Here is a 21,080-nt window from a genome sequence, read left to right on the forward strand (position 1 = left end):
GGATAAGCCACTTCCTGCGCAGGTGGTTGGGTCTACCACGAAGCCTCGGCAGCATCGCCTTGTACAGGAGCAAGAACAAGCTGTGACTTCCCTTCAGTAGTCTGGCAGAGGAGTTTATGGTTACCTCGGCAAGAGGTGCTGCTGTACAGACACTCCGACACCAAAGTCTCCTCAACCGGCATCGTAGTGAGAACTGGCAGGAAGTAGACCAGGGTGAATCAGTGGCATCAGGATGGGCAGGGCTGGGTAGCAACCCAAGATGCCGCTACGACAAAGGGGAAAGGGAGATGACAGCTGGTTGAGAAAGAGGTCCAAGCTGGGGTGGACAGGAGCAGGGGGCGTGGACAGGATGGGAGCAGATAATGGACCCGCAGATCTTGTGGTCAGAACTCTGGGAGGCTGAGCCCCTCCGGATCAAGTTCTTGATTCAGTTAGTCTACGACATCCTCCACAGATCATCCAATCTCTTCTACTGGGGTCTGGCAGAGTTTCCACCATGCCCGCTATGCCAGAGAAGAGGATCCCTGGAGCGTATCCTAAGCTGTTGTCCTAAAGCCCTGGGAGATGGGTACTACCATTGGTGCCACGACCAGGTGCTGAGGGTCATAGCAGATATCAGCACAGGGATCTCACAGCAGACGACAACCAGCGAGGCAGTCCATTGCCCTTGTCAAAGCCAAGGAGAGGCCACAGCCGCACCCAAGTTCAGCAGGGGGGCTCCTTGCAACAGCACGGTACTGGCAGCTGATGGTTGACCTTGGGAAACGTCTTTAATTCCTAGACACCATCACAGTGTCTGGGAATTGGAGTCGTGGGAGTGCACAGCAGGAGAGCCATCAAGAAAATCACATATGCTTCAGAAGGCATCAAGATGATTGGATCAAGCGGGGTGATCCCGCGTTGTTAAGGGTGTCTGATGTTGAAAGACCCGAAACACCCGATGACCCCAGGTTACATCACTGATAAAAGTGTGTGATACAGTGAAAGGTCAAGTCAAGTCAATTTTATTTGTATAACCCAATATCACAAAGGTGTGTATTAAAGTGGACATGAAGCATTCAATCAAGTTAACATGATTTACTAAATGTATTTCCACTCTAATCAACAATTTTATAACAAACATGACATCAACAACAAAAAGCTGCAATATATCTTTCGTGGCAAGGGCCCCACTATCTCGCAGTTCTATTCTGTGACGTCACAGGGTTGTTGGCTTGGCTGAGTTCAAACAGATACAATGAAACAACTGTGAAACACTGAAAGTTGGAGACGGGAGCCACAGGACAGAGGAGGACAACGGGGGGGGGGGGTCACTATTGCATTGCTTCTGGATGTGGAAATGTGTTACAGTATTACAGCCAAGGAAAAAATAACTAATCATTTTATTTATATAGCACTTTTCGAAAACAACGCCACAAAGTGCTTCACAAAAAAAATTCACTTTTTTCCCCCATTCTGTGTTGAGTTTTGGAGGAAAAAAAAATCCCGATCCATACTCCATATCAATTGATGGCGGTAGTGCAGCTTTTCACCCGTTTGCCAAACCCAACAGGAAGAAGAGGTCGGAAGTTGTCACGGTACCGCTCCTCTTTTCCATATGGTGATGGCGGCAATGGCCGACTTGTCAACGGCCCCCGGCGGCACGGGCCGTCCGGTCTTTCCGCTGTCCGCGGACGCTGCCCCGTTCACCCCGCCGGGGACGGGGTGTCTGTACTCGGACGCCGGCTCTCAGTTTTCCCGCTGTCTGTCGAAGCTCCGCTGCCTGCGCGGCGAAACGGTTGGTCTCAGAGAAGAACTCAACCTGCTGTTCGACCAGCTCATCTCCGAGAACTACAATAAAACGTTTAATCCCGACATCAATATCCGACCAGAGGTAGCCAACACAGCATGCTCTGTATTTCTATAACAATGTGCACCGTCTCATCTCTTGCGTGTGGAAAGCTGACGGTGGTGGAGGACCTGACGGGGACGGCCGAGTTGTTCTGTCGGATCTTTCGTCCCCTACTCATTTGACGTGGTCCTTGGTTAAAGGCATTTCAGGCAATGAAAGAAACAAATGGCAGCGTATCGATATTGTCGTTAGGGGCTCCTCTATATTGATAAGTTGGCGGGTGAAGTAACGCGAATCCGCTTTTCACGGGCTACTCGTTCTGCGTGTGACGCGTCATTCGCGTGTTTGTATGGGCCTGGCCCGAGCCCTGGAAAATTGCGTCAGCGAGGGGTCAGCACGCGAGAGGGTCACGTGGTTCGTGCAGCCGCCGAATAGTTCCAAACGAAGCTTGGCGGGTCATTTAAACGAACTGCTTAGCCGCGATTTCTGGTAACTACTAACCAATGTTTTCAGACGTTTACATTTATATTGTAACGTGCACGGATAAGAAGACACGCTGGCCGCTGGCTGGCGGGTCTGACCCTTTAGTCTAGCGGTTAGCGATGCCTCCTGCGGTGCGGGCGATGCGGGTTCGCGTCCAGGCCGCGGCAGTTCTTGTGGTTGCGTTGTCACCCGAATTCGCTACAATGTATAGATATATACCAACGTGACACGTATTCTATGCGCACTGTTTTGGAACTATCCGGGGCTCCCATGATCCGCCATTGCTGTTAAATGATTGGCCCATTGACGTCTACGGAGTTGATGTAACTCTCTCTCTGTAGGGCTCTGGGCCTGGTTTACCTGGTGTCAGTCATTGCTACTCTCAAACTGAAAATGCTCACGCTGTTACAATCGTGTCTTTTGGGTAAAAAATGTACATGTATACAAAATGTCAATGGAGAGTGTGTTGAGAAAGTGGAAGGAGTACTTTGAGGGGCTGATGAATGAAGAAAAAGCGAGAGAGAGAGAGAGAGAGAGAGAGAGAGAGAGAGAGAGAGGGTTGGATGATGTGGGGATAGTGAATCAGGAAGTGCGGTGGATTAGCAAGGAGGAACCGAGGGCAACTATGAAGAGTGGAAAGGCAGTTGCTCCTGATGACATACCTGTGGAGGCATGGAGGTGTTTAGGAGAGGTGGAAGTGGAGTTTTTATATATCATATATTTATGTATTACTATGTTAATACTATTATAGGACAGATTATGAATGATGTACCTTATGGATACTCTAGAGCCAGGGCCCTCTTCAAGCAAGGCAGCCAGGGAAGAGAGCAGAGGTAAAGAGGCAGAGGCAGAAGAAGAGGCAAAGGACAGTGACAGCAGCACAGATGAGGAAGAAGAAGTTCCATGATGAGACCTCCGGAAAAAACAGGTCAGGAGGACAGGCCAGAAACAACATTTCGTAATTCTGTGTTTTTCACTGCCATGGATCAGATAAGTGACTTGGACACTTGGCTCCAAACCACAGCAAATGTTGTCGAAGAATTTGTGGCCGTACTTAAAAGTTGGGCAGTTGAGTGACAGTAATATTGCCTCTGTGTGTCAGCCACTGATAACGAAGTACACAAAGAACCTCACACCTCGGTTTGAGAGTGAAATCAGGAATCTTATTACAATATTTTCTGCCACTTTCCCTTCTGACTGTACCTAAAATGCAACTCCAGAGCATTTCTGGAGAGGTTTGCTTGCTCTTAGGATTTTTTGCACTCTCCTGGTTACCGTTGCCGGCGGAGAAAGGGTATTTAGCAAACTGAAACTGATCAAGAGCTATCTGAGATCAGCAATGTCTCGGGAGAGGTTGAACAGCCTTGCAATACTGTCAGTCGAAAGCAAGTTGGCTTTATCACTTCAGGGATTTGATTACTGATTTTGCTAGCAAGAAGGCCCGACGTTTGGCTTTTGGCATTTAAGTCTTGGGCTGGGAGAATAAAGTTTAGTTTCACATCTATAGGCCTACTGTCACAACTGCCCCGGCGTTGTTACATTGCAATAGCCTACGTCTTGCCCGTTGCTGATTACATTGTAAACTAGAGATAAACTAGGCCAGGAATAGAAGATTTCAGAGAACATAAAGTAGGCTAAAGCTTTATAAGTCAAACGTATTTCCTCACCTTTGACACCGTGGATTAGTATTTCCAAGACCATGCAGCCAAGGGCTGTATGGTAAACCAACAGCCATGGACTCCATATAGTTTTATAGTAGCGCTTCTGTAATTTAGATAAAAATACCACCCCACTGAATTTATATTTATACTTTTTGTATGATTGTACTTTTTGTCCTTGTGTTTAAATCTTCATTTAATTTAATAAGTTGACCAATGGTGGGTTTTTTTTCCGGATTGTTGATTACTATATTTACTGTATTCTATTAAATTTACAAAAGATAGCCTTCAGTGGATATCTTGCAGTGCATCAAGTAATCTTCTATCGATGAAATAGTTCTTCATCAAACATCAAATTCAACTGGGTTTTCCAGGTTGATGGGTGGTTTAGGTGGGGGGATGGGGGGCCCCCAATATTATATTCTTTCCTGGGGCCCAGAATCTCTAGCGGCGCCCCTTCATAAAACTAATCAAAAGTTTTTAAAGTTGTTAAAAGTAATGTGATGTTGAGGCTAAAAACTAGATAAAAATGTCAATTCATGACCGACCATCCAGCAGTAAAACACAATGTCGACACAACGCCGACGCGTGCGCAAAGTCTTCTCATTCTCTGACGCAGTCTGTTTTACTCGTGTTTTAAAGGCAAGATTTGATGTCACTGTCAGCTGCTGTCCATGAAAGAGATTTGCAACAGCGGTGCAAAGAGATAGATATTTTTGATTATTACCAGCCATACACTTTCAGACATGCGGGACTTTGCCTATTCACCATTACCTCTTGGAACATTAATACCTTTTATTAGAACATTTAGCAGCACCAAATAAAGCAAGAGAGAAAACCCAATTAAACAAAAACCTAGTTGTTACGCCACAGCACCATTATTAATCCCAAGCTGCCATTAAAGTCATTTTATCAGACAAGTACATAAACATATTCAAATCTGTGGTAGCACATTTCAGAGTTTGTTTCTGTGGAGGATGACGAGCCTGTTTGTTTTATTTCAGGACGTGTGTGCCCTGCTGAGACAGGCCAGCTGCCTTGTGCCACAGAGTCAAGAACATCTCGTAATCAAACTGTGCCGGCTAATACACCATCTACTCAATCAGCTGAAGGTAAAACTAATGCTCATATAAGACGGGTACACGTCTGCCCACCTAGTCTTAAAACGCTCTGCATGTGTGTATGCTTTTTAGAAGAGGCTTGTCGCAGTCTGAGTGGTAAATTCCTCTGTGACGTCTTGCTGTGTTTCTTATGCATTCATGCTTTTTCCTTAGGTGACAGTGGATGAACAGACGTTGGATATATTATTGAATTATATGGTCCGTGCTTTGAGTGTCTGCAGTACGTGGACACACTCAGATATACTGCTGGCCCTTTCTACAGTCGTGTATGGGAATGGACCACAGAGCCACAAGGTAAGCGTTTGCTGCACGTCCTCAGCTGGCTAGTGAACACTGGCACGTTGACTGTAACGCTGATCGGTGTGCATCGACCTCGTAAAATGGAAAGTGTTGGCGTCCGGGTAGCGTAGCGGTCTATGCCGTTGCCCACCAATACGGGGATCGCTGGTTCGAATCCCCGTGTTACCTCCGGCTTGGCCGGGCGTCCCTACAGACACAATTGGCCGTGTTTGCGGGTGAGAAGCCGGATGTGGGTCTGTGTCCTGGTCGCTGCACTAGCGCCTCCTCTGATCAGTCGGGCCGCCTGGTCGGGGGGGAGAGGGAACTGGAGCGAGGGAATAGCGTGATCCTCCCATGCGCTACGTCCTCCTGGCTAATCTCCTCACTGTCAGGTGAAAAGGAGCCGCTGGCGACTCCACATGCATCGGACGAGGCATTTGGTAGTCTACAGCCCTCCCTGGCTCAGCAGAGGGGGTGGAGCAGCAACCGGGACGGCTCGAAGAGTGGGGTAATTGGATGGGTACAGTTGGGGAGAAAATGGGGGGGGGGGTCAAAAATGTTAGAGAGCACCGGTTCAGTTTTAGTCACAGGGTTTGGTTTTTCTTCTCATTTCTAGCACCTGTGCGAGCTACTGGGCGACGGTGGAGTCTTGCTCCTCTACAGCTCACTATCTCAAATGGATATGGACTTATGCCGCATTGCACTTATCTGTATGGCCAATATCTGTCTCGGGTGAGTGTTTTGCCAGCAGCCATGTTGTGCATTTTTGTCTGTGTGATGTGTTGCAATTAAAACTCACTCAATATGTCTGCTTGCACGGGATCAGCATTAGCTGAGGTACTATCAATGATATGATAATGTCGTGCAAAAAACGTCCATGTCTGTAGTTTTTATATTTCATGAAGACAGAAAATTAGTATATAACTGATGCACATCCTTTAGTAACAACTTACAACTTGTGCGAAGGTGAGAAGCAGTTTACTTTAAGCTGCTGCGTTGGCAGCGACTTCCCAGATGAGCAGCTTTTGAATGAGGAACGCTGCAGTAATTATTTGTGCGAGACCTAAAAAGTGTAATAAAAAAAAAAAAACTAGTGTAAATCCAACAGCCGCAATCAGAAAACCAGCAATCGGGCATCCGGGTAGTGTAGCGGCCTATTCCGTTGCCTACCAACCCGGGGCTCACCGGTTTGAATCCTCATGTTACCTCCAGCTTTGTCGGGTACTGTTGTGTTTGCATAAATCGGGCTGCTATCTCCACTATCATCTAAGTTCTTTGAACTTCTGTGCATGTGTGTGTGTGTGTGTGTGTGTGTGTGTGTGTGTGTGTGTGTGTGTTGGGGTGGGGTCGTCTGTGTAGGCTGCCTGGTCAGCCGTGTTTGGAGGAGCAGTACAGCAGCAAATGCTTCAGGGTCTTCCTAAAAACACTCCAGTCACCTGAACCTCCCAACACCGACGAGCTGCTCTACTGTACGGTAAGCATCATCACCACGTGGCCCGCCTGTCATCCCTACGAGTCAAGTCTGCCACCGTACCTGTGTTTTCTCCCACCTCTCGTCTGTTGGTCTCCATCCAGGTGATCCAAGCAGCACTGAAGGGGCTTCAGCACTGCGTGTCCGGTGGGAAGTGGAGGTTTGGCGGTGGAGAGGAGCTTGGGTCTCTGCTGGCCATACTAAAGGTGCAGATGTCGCTCTTTTTCGTCTTTTCACGGTGCCAGTTAAGCCGTGTGTTTGTTGCAGTGAGAATTAAAGTGACGTTAAACTGTGCACGCTGCAGAGGCTCATGTTCCAGGGGGCTCCGGGAGTGAGCGTGGAGTGGCCGTCCGTGCTTTACCCAGCTGCTCTTCCTCAGTACGAGGGTCAGTCTGCACCGAAGACCGCTGAACCACCGAAGGAAGCCGCCACACCGGCCAAAGCCTTGGGGGTGAGACAGGCTACGAGCTTCTTTTTTTTCCCCTTTATTTTCAGTGCACCTGTCAGCCCCAACCAAAGCATCTGCATTGAGAAATTCTGAAATCTGTAGCGGATTCTTACAGAGCTGCAGTTGAGCATTAGGAAATTAGCAAATTTCATAAAACACACACACACACACACACGTGCACAATAAAATAGAAAAAATAAAAAAAAGTGGGCGTCCAGGTTGCGTAGCGGTCTATTCCGTTACCTACCGACATGGGGCTCGGCGGTTCGAATCCCCGTGTTACCTCCGGCTTGGTCGGGTGTCCCTACAGACACAATTGGCCGTGTCTGCGGATGGGGGAGCCAGATATGGATATGTGTCCTGGTTGCTGCTCTAGCGCCTCCTCTGGTTGGTCAGGGCGCCTGTTCAGTGGGGAGGGGGAACTGAGGGGAATAGCGTGATCCTCCTACACGCTACGTCCCCCTGGTGGAACTCCTCACTGTTAGGTGAAAAGAAGCGGCTGGCGACTCCATATGTATCGGAGGAGGCATGTGGTCGGCAGAGGGGGTGGAACAGCAACCGGGACGGCTCGGAAGAGTGGGATAATTGGCCGGTTACAATAGGGGAGAAAAAGGGGGGTGGAAATTAAGGGGGAAAAAGTGATCAGTCAATTGAATAAGGTCAAAATAAAAGAAGAACAGAAGTAAAACTGAGTATAGGGGTGATGAGCAAGTAGATATTCTGATACAAAACGGTAACATCTACACTACATCTAAAGATGTAAATGAAGCACAGATAAATGAACTGACAAGAATGGAAACACATTTTCCATTTCATGAGACCTTTAATATGATTACAGGTGCTGAAACCAAAGCTAATGTCATTTCTGGTTCTCTGTGTGATTCAGCAGCTTGTCTCTGTCTGTGCAGAGTTGCAGATTTTTTTTGGGGGGGGGGGGGTCAGATCTTAAATTCCTCTATGTCTTAAAAATGGCTCCCCGCAGACCAAGAAGAAGAAATCCCGGGCAAAGGGCAAGAAGACGGGCGTGGAGGAGAGCCGAGGGGAGGAGGGAGAGGAAGACGAGGGGGAGGCAGCGCCTGCGCCTCAGAGAGGAGGGGCGAGAGGAGGCAGCGGAAGGAGAGAAGGAGGAGGCGATAGAGGGGACTTGCGGTCCAAACCCTCTGTTCCTTCTCTCTACCCGTCCTGGAAGAGGAGTAGTTCGGACTCCGAGTTTTCGGACCCGGAGGGCGGCGTGCAGAGCAAACTGAGGTACAGAAAGTTAGAATCTGTCCTCCTTCCCAGTCCGCCCGCTGGTAAAACATGCCTTTTATGTTCTGAAACTCACGTTTTGGTGTTTAGCATCAACAGATATGCCACATAATTATCAAGTCGAGTCAGACTGGTGGCGGCTGGTGCTCTCTCATACAGGGGAAGCACCGTTTTCAGATACCTAACGGGGAAAAGTTAAGAATATTCAAATCTTTAGTCACTCTATTCTAAAGCTTTTCTGCTGTGTAAATTTTGCCCCTTATTTTTGCAAAACGTCAGCTAGTATAGGGCCCATTTGGACTTCATATTAAACACTGTTGATCGCATGGTGGTTAAAGGGGACTTTGAGTAAACCCCTTCGGTATTTTGTGTCTTGTAAGTCTGGAAAACCACATTGAAACTTTCTTATAGAATGTGACCACAATTGTAGAAAATGTTGGACCTGTTTATCCAGAAACATATTTACTTTGGTTACTCAGGTAGTCTCGTCAAAAAACAAAACAAAACACCCAATCCTGTTTTGTTTTTTTTCCCCTTCTTCTCTGTAGCTTGGGAGGATGCACTTCTCCAGCGGTACACCATTTGGTTGAGCAAGACAGAAAATTACATTTTGTCCAAATATATTTCTCACTTGTGTTCCTGTTCTCAGACTCTATCAGGGCCGTGTGCGTCAGGCTGCTCTGCACTGTCTGCTGGCAGTGGTCAAAGGAGTGGAAAGACGGACCCTCTATGGGTACTGGTCCTCCTTCATCCCCGATGCTCCTGTTGGAGGACCGCCACCTCTCACTCTCCTCACCATTGTACTGAAGGACCCCTCACCCAAGGTACATCACCCACTCATTCACCTGCTCACTCACTTACCTGTTCACTTAATTGCTCACTCATTCACAACTTCTTAGATGTTATGAATGAGTTAGCACTGAAAACAAGGCCCCCCCACCTCGCAATGTTACCTTGGAGATCATTTGAAACTGACCTTGAAACTGGAATTCATCCCTTCTATCAGTGATAGCTTAAATGTTGAAATGTCCAAATCTTGTTAGCATTTCACTCAAAACCAAAGTGACAACACCTCCTCCTCCCTCTCTCCAGGTGCGTGCCTGTGCACTACAGGTGTTGTCTGCCATGCTCGACGGCTCTCGTCAGTTCCTGGGTGTGGCCGAAGACACGTCTTCTCCCCGGACGTCGTTCACCCCGTTCTCTTTCTCCCTGGCCACAGCCGTCAAAGAGCTTCACCGAGCCCTTGGCCTTGCCCTGCTGGCCGAGACGTCCGCTCACACGCTCACACAGATCATTAAGGTGTGACAACACACACGTCATAAATGCTATGATTTTATAAGACAACTGGTAAGCATCAGCAGGTGAACGGCGCTGATTGAAACTAAGTAAATGACTCAGCCAAACCCTGCTCCCCATATTTCTGCATTCAGAAACACAGAGCCTGGGCTGGTTGAGTTGTTTTTGGTGTTGTTTGATGCCCTGCACCCCCAAAAGACTTGGCTCACATTCGCAGTCTTTAGCAAACTATGAAACAGTCACAGCTTGTGATATTTACTAAGGGTGGGAAAAAATTACAAGATGTCGACTATATATAAAGCAAAAGTGTATGTTTGTATGTTTGCTTAAAACTCCAGCAATACTCATTGTAGAACAAAAAGAAAGGTATCTTTAGAATCAGCACTTTGCAAGGATTGCACAGTTCAGAAAATACTTAAAATACCAAGTAAAAAAATTTGATTTATTTGCAAAAGAGGCATTCCAACGATGCTTTGTGGAGACTTCCGGCAAATCCTTCAAGTGGTCAAGGGAGGCACTACACCTGACATTGTCAATGCTAGCCTGAAGGCACACAACGTGGTTTACCCTGAGGCGCTTGAGCACTGAGCGATTAATACACACATTGGCAAAGAAGCTTAATGAATGGATTGAAAATTATGGCATTTGATAATTTTCGTTAATAAGATTCGTTTATTTTATTCAACATTCTTTTATCACATGTATCTTATCATAAATTATCCTATATTTCATCATCAATTATATTGTAAAGATCAGATAGTGTTGGTTGTTTTGGTGAGAACATTTTCCCCGAGTAATGCCGGGTACCTCTGCTAGTATATTATATTTGAATTAGTTTGTCTTGCTTTGATTTGTTATCTACATCACTGAACAACGGGTCAGGATTCAAGTTGAACTGTACACGGCACCTTTAATACGTGATGCACTGAAAAAGGGTTCAGTGATTTTACAGCGACATCATCTAAACATGCCATCATCAGCCATTTGGCATCTAGAAGTTTCTACAATCTGCATAGCTATCTCAACTAAACATGCAATTTAAGAAAAAGAGCTCCACACTAATCTGGTGGTCAGTTTAGCCCACTTTTCTCTCCCCTTCTCTCTTCATACTGTGTTATAGTGCCTGGCCTATCTGGTAGCCAATGCTCCCTACCATCGCCTGCGACCGGGTCTTCTGAGTCCACTCTGGAGACTGATCCGTCCATACATACGCCACAGAGGTGTGTAATGTTCCAATGCTAATGAATAATTCGTAAAATAACACGTGACACACAGGACTTTCAAACACAACTCCTGCATGAAACCCGTGTCCTCTAACACTGGTTTCCTGTGTGTTTTCAGACGTAAATGTTCGTGTGTCAGTGCTGACACTATACGGGGCTCTGGTCACCACACAGGCCCCTCTGCCCGAGGTGCAGCTCCTTCTCCGGCAGCCAGAGTGGAGCAGTGGTGGCGGCAGCACAGCTACGTTCACGCCGCAGGACTCCGCCCTCAGCTGGCGACGCAGAGAAGGAGTCCCCTCCCCCTCACGGACACCAACCACAAACGCCCAGCGTAACGCGCACAAAGTGACCACGCTCTCCCCTCGCGCTCCTCACACCCCCGGGGAGGAGGAGGCGCGTGGAGTTCCCTGGATGCTGCAGTTGTGCATCTCCCTGGTGACTCAGCCTCGGGAGGATCAGACGGACAGCGAGGGAGCGGCGACAGCGGGCAGTGTTGCCTTGGAGCCCGCCCCCGTCCGGCTGGAGGCCTTGCAGGTGAGCGACAGTGGCTGGAAACAGAAGACAATCTGAAGACAAACAGGTTGTCTTCAGATCCGGTCTCGGTCAAAAAGGTATTATCGTCAAGGGCGTTTTCACACTTAGCCTGAATACTTGAGTCCAGACCCAGGATCATTCCTTCGGTCATTTTGGGTGGTATTAGTGGCAGGGGGTTTATCTTCATTGCAAGTTTATTTTTACAAACACATTTTACGCACGTATTCCCTCCAAGCCCTGGATCGATTGCACAACGCTGTCAACATAAGTTTCGTCAAGATGCATGGAAGATATATGCTCTTTCATAATTTTTGGCTGGACCGGGCATCGCTGACTGACTGACTGACTGATCATATCTGACACAACTAGGCCCAAATAACAACGACTCTGGCAAAACACTCAATGCCAAATTCACAAAAAAGGATTGCGTGGCTTTTGTGGCCACTAAACCTGCACAAATAAGACAAAAAGAAACTGTAATTCTCAGAGCACGGGCGTCCGGGTAGCATAGCAGTCTATTCCATTGCCTACCAACACAGGGATTGCTGGTTTGAATCCTCGTGTTACCTCCGGCTTGGTTGGGCATCCCTACAGACACAATTGGCCGTGTCTGTGGGTGGGAAGCCGGATGTGGGTATGTGTCCTGGTCGCTGCACTAGCGCCTCCTCTGGTCGGGGGTGGGGGGAACTGGCGGGAATAGCGTGATCCTCCCACGTGCTACGTCCCCCTGGTGAAACTCCTCACTGTCAGGTGAAAAGAAGCGGCTGGCAACTTCACGTGTATCAGAGGAATCATGTGTTAGTCTGCAGCCCTCCCCAGATCAGCAGAGGGGGTGGAGCAGCGACCGGGACGGCTCGGAAAAAAGGGTAATTGGCCAAGTACAATTGGGGAGAAGAAGCGGGAAAAAATCTAAACTTAATAAATAAATAAAATTCTCGAAACACCTGCAAAGGGTGAAATGCACCCTTAACTGCGCTGCCAAGCAAATAGCATCTCGGTGCTCCAGTGCTATCTGCATGTATTTTATATTAGGTAAGATGCATACATTTGGCATCCCCAGCCACTGAGGATGCACAAGCCAATGCTTTCTCAGAGCCGGTCCCAAGCCCGGATAAATGGGGAAAGTTGTGTCAGGAAGGGCATCTGGCGTAAAATCTTTGCCAAATCAAATATGTGAAAACACCCTATCTTTGTGTGTGTCTGTGTTTCAGGTTTTAGCCCATCTCGTCCGTGGTTACTTCTCTCTTGCCCAAGTGTGTCTGTGTGAGCTGGGGCAGGTGAGTGCTCGCTGCCTCCAGGAGATGGACCCCTCCATACAGCTGCATGGAGCCAAGGTAACACCTCCTCTTCTTCGTCCTGCTATTAATTTGACACGCTGGCACTGGTTGGTGACCCGTCTTGAGATGGCATCTAGGGCACCGCAAACTTCCTCGATTTGGCATATCTGAATAAAATGGAACAGTTGGGTGGGATGTAGTGAAGGGAGGGAGATTGATTTGATTTGACAGCCAATCATAGCTCAGCATTTTTATTAGAACGTGGACGTCGATATGCTATTGGCTGGTTTCAGTTTGGTGGTTGAAGCTCACTCGTCTTCTCTAACTCCCACTTCCATTCATTCATTGGATATCTTTTTGATATACAGCCACAAATATAGTATGAGGTAACTAAAAAAATGTATTGTATTTGTCAGGAAGAAAAGTACATTATTATGAACACAAAAATAACAAAAAATTGTACATTTTGAGACCCTAGAGTTAAATAGTTGAAAGGAGATTAAAGGTTTAAGAAGAATGACAGTATATTTTTCATTTCATGGGATCTTTAAAGATCCTTTTTGTGTGTATAAATGGTGGTGCTTAACTGTTTCAGTTTTTTGGATTTTTTTTTTACCTTTTCACTAAGACATCATGTAAATGTGACTGTTTTTAATGTCATTACAAGAGATGGTACAAAAATATTTTGATATTTTTTTCAATTTGTTGACATGAAATACATGCTTCCCCACATATCCTTGAAAGGGCAACATCTGTGTACCCATACTGGTCAGGCATTGTAAAATATATACAATTTGTGTGATGAAATTTGAATGTCTCCCTTCTCTTATGTCTTTTTTTCTCTCCATCAGCTGCTAGAGGAGTTGGGGATAGGTATAATCCAACAGTACAGACCAGAGAGCAATGTCCCTGAGAACAACAGGGTTCCTACAAGCCAGGTAATTACAAACTCTGTACTGATACAGCTTAACACCTTGTCCCAACGCCACGTGTGTCAAAACGCTAAGTCGCAGTGCAGATCGACTGTCTGCACAAAAACCATCGAGGCAGCACTTACAGTCAAAATGCAAACAAACCATGCTTGAGATCACTGCCTTTTTTCAATTGCAATATGGCGAGTGTTAGAAAATAGAGGCAGGGCGTCCTTCAATGAGCGTGCCCGGGAAAAGAGATGCTAGTCTCACGTTTTTGTGCTCGCAGCTGGTTAGGACAGTCTCACCAATTAAAATGAGCGTGCCGTGTTTTTGCTTTTGCATCTTGCTCGCTATACAAGTGGGTTAGGACAAGGTGTGGGGATTTTAAAATGCTCAAAACTTGGATCGTCATTTCATGGAAAGAGAACTTCTGATGCAGTGTATATACAGATTGCAGTTTCTACCCACTTGAGTTAAGGCTAATTACCCTTCACATAGAAATGCCCAGTTACAGCTCAAGCCTCTTTGTGCACAATGCAGGTGGTGCAGTTCTGGTTCGAAGTCTTGAGCGGGCCGCTGAACGGAGCCCTTCAAAGTGAACAGCATCCCACGCTACAGACCAGCGCCTGCGATGCACTCTCCTCCATACTGCCACAAGCCTTTGCACAGCTGCCAGTGAGCTCTCTACGAATCTCTCTCCGTCTGTCCTGGTACTTCCAATGTCAAGACTCACTACAGCTGCATGTATGATGTACAATGTTCTCTCTGTCTGTCTGTCTGTTCTAGGATAAGACCCAGATGATGTGTATCACCGTTCTGCTGGGGCTGACGTACAGTGAAAACTCCCTGGTGAAGGCCGCATCGGTCAGAGCACTGGGAGTCTACATACTGTTTCCCTGTCTGAGAGAGGTGAGAGGTCAAAAACGCAACCACACCTCTTTTCCATTTCTCCTGCTCACAGGATGCAAGTCTGAAAGAGATGGAAAAGTTAAGGATGATGTATCTGACCATTCCCGGGTCTTGCACAGTTCAGAAAATATCACAAAATGTCTGAAAAATAATGGGAATTCTAGCTGTTCTGCCCCAGGACACATAAAACTTTAAATTCTATTGACTTTTTTTTTCTTTTTGTACATTTTCACATTTAGCTGATGCTTATATCCAAAGAGACTTATCAATAGTCACACATTACAGCTGCTGTCTCCCCACCCAGGACATTTTGGTAGTATTTCCCTTTGACACCAGAAACAATGCTGAGGTTCAGCCTGTTTTCATAGATCGTCTAGCGCAGGGATGGGCAACGATGATGATAGAGAGGGCCACAAAAATGTTATCCTCACTACCAGAGGACCAGATTGTGACTGTGCACTTCCACCAGTGGGATACTGTAAGCCTATCACTCAATTAATCAATTATAGCTACCAATTTAATGAAAAGAATAAAATATATACCGGTAATCAAAGTTTACAAAGTGTGACAGAAGGGTACCAGCAAGAGTTAAAGGGAAGGTTTACAAGATGGTTGTGAGACCAGCTATGTTGTATGGTTTGGAGACAGTGGCACTGACGAAAAGACAGGAGGCAGAGCTGGAGGTGGCAGAGTTGAAGATGCTAAGATTTTCGTCGGGAGTGACAAAGAAGGACAGGATTAGGAACGAGTATATTAGAGGGACCGCTCAGGTTGGACGGTTTGGAGACGAAGCAAGAGAGGCGAGTTTGAGATGGTTTGGACATGTGTGGAGGAGAGATGCTGGGTATATTGGGAGAAGGATGCTGAATATGGAGCTGCCAGGGAAGAGGAAAAGAGGAAGGCCAAAGAGGAGGTTTATGGATGTGGTGAGGGAGGACATGCAGGTGGCTGGTGTGACAGAGGAAGATGCAGAGGACAGGAAGAGATGGAAATGAATGATCCGCTGTGGCGCCCCCTAACGGGAGCAACTGAAACTAGTATTATATATATATAATCAAAGTTTATTATACCAACATTTCTATTTAATGAGCTTAACACAGAAACAAAATGTCCACATTCCTGAGTGATATACCATTATTTCAGTGCAATGGGGTCTCAAAAATCATCATTCAGTAATGCTACAAAAGTTAATTCACACTAAGTGCAACAACTAATGTTCGTGTTTATAGTGCGTTTTTACCCTGCCCTCCCATTCCATGACATGTTTCAAATAAACATGCATTTAGCTCAAAATGGTAAATGGACTGCATGTTATATAGTGCTTTTCTAGTCTACCGACCACTCAAAGCACTTTTTTACAATGTATGCCTCACATTCCCCCATTCACACACATTCATACACTGATGAAGCCATTGAAAGCCATTGAAAGCCATTGAAACTCACCCACAGGTGGATCAGTGTAAAATTCCGTCTTAATGGGATACTTGTGGCCTCTCCTGCTGGCGTACAATAGACTGAATGTCAATGTCAACGTTTGTGCATCTGCATGAGCTGGAACAGAGTTTCATCTGTCAACCTGTTTCTCTCTTTTGACTTGATGTGCTTCATTGTTGAGAAGCTGCTCTTGCGGATGTAAGCGCTCCCAAACATGCCGGCCGTTGAGAGTGCAAAATCCCTGAGCGGTGGAAAGCGGGACTCGGGTAGTAAACTCCAAAATGAAATTCCTCTCTCGTTGCTCTCTGCTTGAAAGAAGGGTCTGACTGTAGTTCGCAAAGTTCAAGCTGCAACTCTGTGGGTTGTTCACTGACAGCAGCAAACGGGGTCAGTAAATAACGCAATTCATGGCTGCATGGTGTGTAGCCCAGCAGTTGCTTGGCTACAGGCCTCTTGAGTTTTGAGGGAGCGCCCTCCATCAGTGGACAGTATAATTACAATTGGGATCCGGTTCAAATATGGTCAAATGGCCGCCCGCTTGCTTCCAACGCCTGTGAAAACAACAATTTATTGATATTTGGAAATTGAGCCATGGGCCGTACTGAATGAGGACGGATGGGCTGAATGCAGTGCGCCAGTTGCCCATGTCTGGTCTAGCTGATATATTGTCCAACAACTAAAGGCGTATTTCACAAAAATTTTCAGAATATTAAGCAACGGGGGGGAAGAAGAGTCTAGTATTTTGATGTGGAAAATTTTGAGTGGTCTTGGGAATGCAAATACTTCTTTTCCTTGTAGGATGTGATGTTCGTGGCCGACACAGCAAACACCATCCTCACCGCCCTCGAGGATCGGTCTCCAAATGTGCGCACCAAGGCAGCCTGGTCCCTGGGCAATCTGACCGACACGCTAATTGTCAACATGTAAGTACAGACAGGTACTCAGCATGGACCGCTACTCAACGGGTGGTGGCTGGAATTAATAAAATCCAGTAAAAAAGCAAAATGGATTTGTCTAGAATAGAAGAATGGCGGGTTTGTTGAGATATTTCTGAGGTGACAACACACTTATCTCGATTTCACCATTTCTTTGATGGGAGTGTCAACGAGGGGATTTTATACTCAATTGATTTGAATCGGAGTCGCCGGAATGTAACCGCTGTTACACAACGTTGACTCACAATACACACAGACAACACAAACACAGTTATTTTGTCTCTGTAGACAGTTTCTATAATTTCTATACTTAATCCCTCTTTTCTTTATCAGGGAAAGAATTGGTGAGAGATTCCAAGAGGAGCTGTCAGACATGCTGCTGCTGAAGATGTTGCAGTCGGCCACCCGGGCTTCAACTGACAAGGACAAGGTGAGACGGTTCATGTCGTTTGAACGAAGATATATTAAACATAAAAATGCACAACGTACAGAAATCTGAGATCAGTGATTCCTCTATAGTCTTTATACATAGAATAATGAGTGCCCAGTTTCTTCAGAAGAATAAATCAGGTTGTCAGATGGGAAGTTTTCCGTATTGCTCCACTTTGTGCATGGTCTCTCCGTTGCTCTCCGAGGAAGTTTGAACACACAGTTCAGATTCCATTGCTGAGCCTATGAACTGTGAATTTCATTTCTGCGTAAATGACATAATCGCTTGTTTTCTCCAATGGCTTCTTGTCCCCTGCTTCCTCCCTCCACAGGTGAAGTCCAATGCTGTGCGCGCTCTTGGGAATTTGCTCAACTTCCTGCGTTATGGTCAGCTGACCCGCTCTGCGTTCCAGCGGCCCCTGGAAGACGCAGTCCGTGCACTGGTAAAAACCGTGCAATCAGAGGCCACCATGAAAGTTCGGTGGAACGCCTGTTATGCTCTAGGAAATGCCTTCAGAAACCCTGCCTTACCTCTGGGTAAATACACAGAGAAACTGATGGCCATAGATATTTGAATACTATTACTACTACTACTACTACTACTTTCGGCTGCACACGAACATTCATCATCACTCCTTCAATTTCCAGCTTCATACTCATCACTCTGTCCAACTCTGTTCACTTCCAACACACTCATGACATACTCTTCCTTCAGAATTACCCCCACCACATTTCTCCTCCCATCTGCACCATGGTAGAAGAGTTTGAACCCACTTCTGATGTTCCTGGCCTTACTCCCCTTCCATCTGGTCTCTTGCTCACACAGTATATCTTAGATGTAGACTTAGACTGCTTTTATTGTCATTGCCCTATATGCATGTCTCATACATACAAGGTAATGAAATTGCATTTCACATGGACCACAGTGCCACATAAAAACAAATAACACGCAATAAAGACCTTCCTTCTCTCCATCATATCAGCCAGCTCTCTCCTTTTGCCTGTCATAGTGCCAACATTCAAAATTCTGACTCTCACCTCCACACTCCTACCCTTCCTCCTCTCCCGCTGCCTGTCTTCCCCCTCTCCTTCTCCCAATAGTAGCATACTTTCCACCAGCACCCTGCTGGCCAATTGTACCAGTTGTGGTCATTGGTAACCCGGGCCTCAACCGATCCGGTATGGAAACCTGATTTATGATCCGCATATTTGATTTGGCAAAGAAGAAGAACAGGATTAAGAACGGGTATATTAGGGGGACAGCTCAGGTTGGACGGTTTGGTGACAAAGCAAGAGAGACAAGATTGAGATGGTTTGGATATTTGTGGAGGAGAGATGCTGGGTATATTGGGAGAAGGATGTTGAATATGGAGCTGCCAGGGAAGAGGAAAAGAGGAAGGCCAAAGAGGAGGTTATGGATGTGGTGAGCGAGGACATGCAGGTGGCTGGCGTGACAGGAAAATGCAGAGGACAGGAAGAAATGGAAATGGATGATCCACTGTTGCAGCTCCTAATGGGAGCAGCTGAAAGTAGTAGTAGTAGTAGAAGTAGTAGATATTGGATTTGGCAAGGTTTTATGATGGATGCCCTTCCTGATGCAACCCTCCCCATTTATCCGGGCTTGGGACCGGCGCTACGAATGCACTGGCTTGTGCAAAGCGCTTTGTGTGGTCAGTAGATTACAAAAGCACTATATAATGCAGTCCATCCTCAGTGGCTGGGTTACCAAAAATTAATGAATAAGTAGATAAATAATATAAGCACAGCTTATTAAGATTAAAATTAATGTTGCTAACGCATAGCAAAGCTAAGTAATATGCTGTTCCTAACTGGGCAGTTAAACAACCTAGTGTTCTCTTTCCATCTTTTCAAACATGGAGCCGATCAAATTCACGCCTTTGGCTCTGGATGGTCTCAGTGCCAAACCTTTGAGAACCAGAAGTTACCGAGACCGTTTGAGACGTGGTCTTGTTTAGGTCTGGTATTGGGGAGGCTAACGAAAAGTAGTGTTGCAGTACTTTTTCGTATGTACCGGCCAACGTATTGAAAGGTCTTCCAAAATGAATATTCTGATGGGTTTGCGGTGTCCCCTGTTAGTAACTTTACTCTCTCTCCTCCGTCCCTCCCAGACTCTGCCCCCTGGTCTGTGGACGCTTTCTCCGCCCTCTGCTGCGTGGTGACTTCCTGCAAGAACTTCAAGGTGCGGATCAAATCAGCCGCCGCCCTCTCGGTCCCAGGCTGCCGGGGTTGCTACGGAGACACAGAGCGATTCCAGCACGTGTGGTGCTCCCTCGCCACTGCCCTGGAGAACAGTGAGGACACCAACGACTTCCTAGAGTACCGATACTGCGCCAGCCTGCGGCACACGCTCTCCCGGGCGCTCTTACACCTGCTCAGCCTCAGCCAGCCACAGGACATGGCTGCCTTGGAGGCGTCGCTGGCCGGGGAGGAGCGGCGAGCCATCAAAGGCCACCTGGTCAAGTATGTCAGTGGGGAGGAGGGCGGAGAGGTGGTGGCGGTGGACGAGGTTGAGAGAGACGGCGGGGAGGACAGATGCAACCCACAGCAAAGAGCTATAGGTCTACAGCAGACGCTGAACAGACTGAAGGAGATGAAGACAGAAGGGGAAGGTGAGGAAAGGGGGAGAGAGGCGGTGGTGGACTTCCTGGAGGATTTGCTGAAGAGCTGCGAAGAGCTGAAAGTGATATCTCCAGTCTGACTGCTGACCCACACACACACACACACACATAGAATTATGAACACCTAACAGATGTTCTACAGCGGATGTCTCAAGACCCCCCTCCCCCCCCGACATGTGGAAAAAGCTATCAACTGAAATCAAATCAAACTGAACACATCAGAGATTTTTTTATTGCAAGTCTAATCGTCAATATGAATTCTATATTAAACGACCTTTTGAATTCGTCGGGTTATTACATTTCATTATTTATTACACTTGAATTCAGACAAATTTGGTTGCTCAACAGTGACCCGGATGCTATTGCCACTAAATCTGGTACATGTGCTGCAAAACAAAGACTAAGATATGGGAACATACAACTGGGATATTCCATGTGTTTGGTAAAGCGTGGATTTTTTTTTTTACAACAAGACAAGATATTAGGTTAACACGAGGGCTGAACAATATTCAAGAAAAAAAGTCAGCGGTGATTTCTTTTTTAGCGTAATGTATTGCAATATTAAAGAATAAAAAGGAGTCTCGTAATTTGACCAGCGTTATGCGGCTTTTAACTTTAAAAGCTCCATTTGCAAAGAATGTATCATTCTAGCAGTGATTCGGGCGACTTTAGCGGGGAAATAAGGCATTTGTCCAAGAAGCCATTTAATCAGACTAAATTATAGTGTTTGTCAGCTTTGCAAGAATATTTTTATTCAAGAGTAGCTGTAAAAAAAAACACCTTGATTTCGTCTTCTGTCAAGCAGTCCAGAGATTGGTTCTTTGATGCACCATGTGGTGCAACCTGGACACATCGTCAGTGTTGAACCCGGGGTCGTCGGGTGTTTCGGGTCTTAACATCAGACACCCTTCACCCGGCGATTGGAGCCGTGGGTGATGGGTGTGCCTGCAT

At 46.6% G+C, this 21,080-nt stretch overlaps 1 protein-coding gene across 2 annotated transcripts in view; it reads left to right on the plus strand.

The window, feature by feature from the left end:
• Positions 1-1,043: 1,043 nt before the first annotated feature.
• The window catches only part of heatr6 (HEAT repeat containing 6), a 20,192-nt gene continuing 155 nt past the window's right edge, over positions 1,044-21,080 (plus strand). The window contains exons 1-21 of one of the 2 annotated variants that reach the window (XM_056284709.1): positions 1,743-1,873; positions 3,103-3,242; positions 4,977-5,084; positions 5,247-5,387; positions 5,989-6,104; positions 6,732-6,846; positions 6,948-7,049; positions 7,148-7,294; positions 8,274-8,539; positions 9,189-9,363; positions 9,632-9,838; positions 10,956-11,055; positions 11,177-11,592; positions 12,804-12,926; positions 13,721-13,807; positions 14,324-14,458; positions 14,570-14,692; positions 16,925-17,049; positions 17,395-17,491; positions 17,823-18,027; positions 19,620-21,080. The exon at positions 19,620-21,080 is cut by the window's right edge and continues 155 nt beyond it. In XM_056284709.1, coding sequence (XP_056140684.1) covers positions 5,289-5,387; positions 5,989-6,104; positions 6,732-6,846; positions 6,948-7,049; positions 7,148-7,294; positions 8,274-8,539; positions 9,189-9,363; positions 9,632-9,838; positions 10,956-11,055; positions 11,177-11,592; positions 12,804-12,926; positions 13,721-13,807; positions 14,324-14,458; positions 14,570-14,692; positions 16,925-17,049; positions 17,395-17,491; positions 17,823-18,027; positions 19,620-20,209 — 3,228 coding nt within the window. In that variant the 5' untranslated portion in view covers positions 1,743-1,873; positions 3,103-3,242; positions 4,977-5,084; positions 5,247-5,288 and the 3' untranslated portion in view covers positions 20,210-21,080. Of the gene's footprint in view, positions 1,874-3,102; positions 3,243-4,976; positions 5,085-5,246; positions 5,388-5,988; positions 6,105-6,731; positions 6,847-6,947; positions 7,050-7,147; positions 7,295-8,273; positions 8,540-9,188; positions 9,364-9,631; positions 9,839-10,955; positions 11,056-11,176; positions 11,593-12,803; positions 12,927-13,720; positions 13,808-14,323; positions 14,459-14,569; positions 14,693-16,924; positions 17,050-17,394; positions 17,492-17,822; positions 18,028-19,619 lie in introns of both variants that reach the window. The other variant, XM_056284707.1, reaches the window with a different exon arrangement.

The sequence above is a fragment of the Lampris incognitus genome, chromosome 8 (genome assembly GCF_029633865.1).
Source record: "Lampris incognitus isolate fLamInc1 chromosome 8, fLamInc1.hap2, whole genome shotgun sequence".
Classification (NCBI taxonomy): Eukaryota; Metazoa; Chordata; class Actinopteri; order Lampriformes; family Lampridae; genus Lampris; species Lampris incognitus.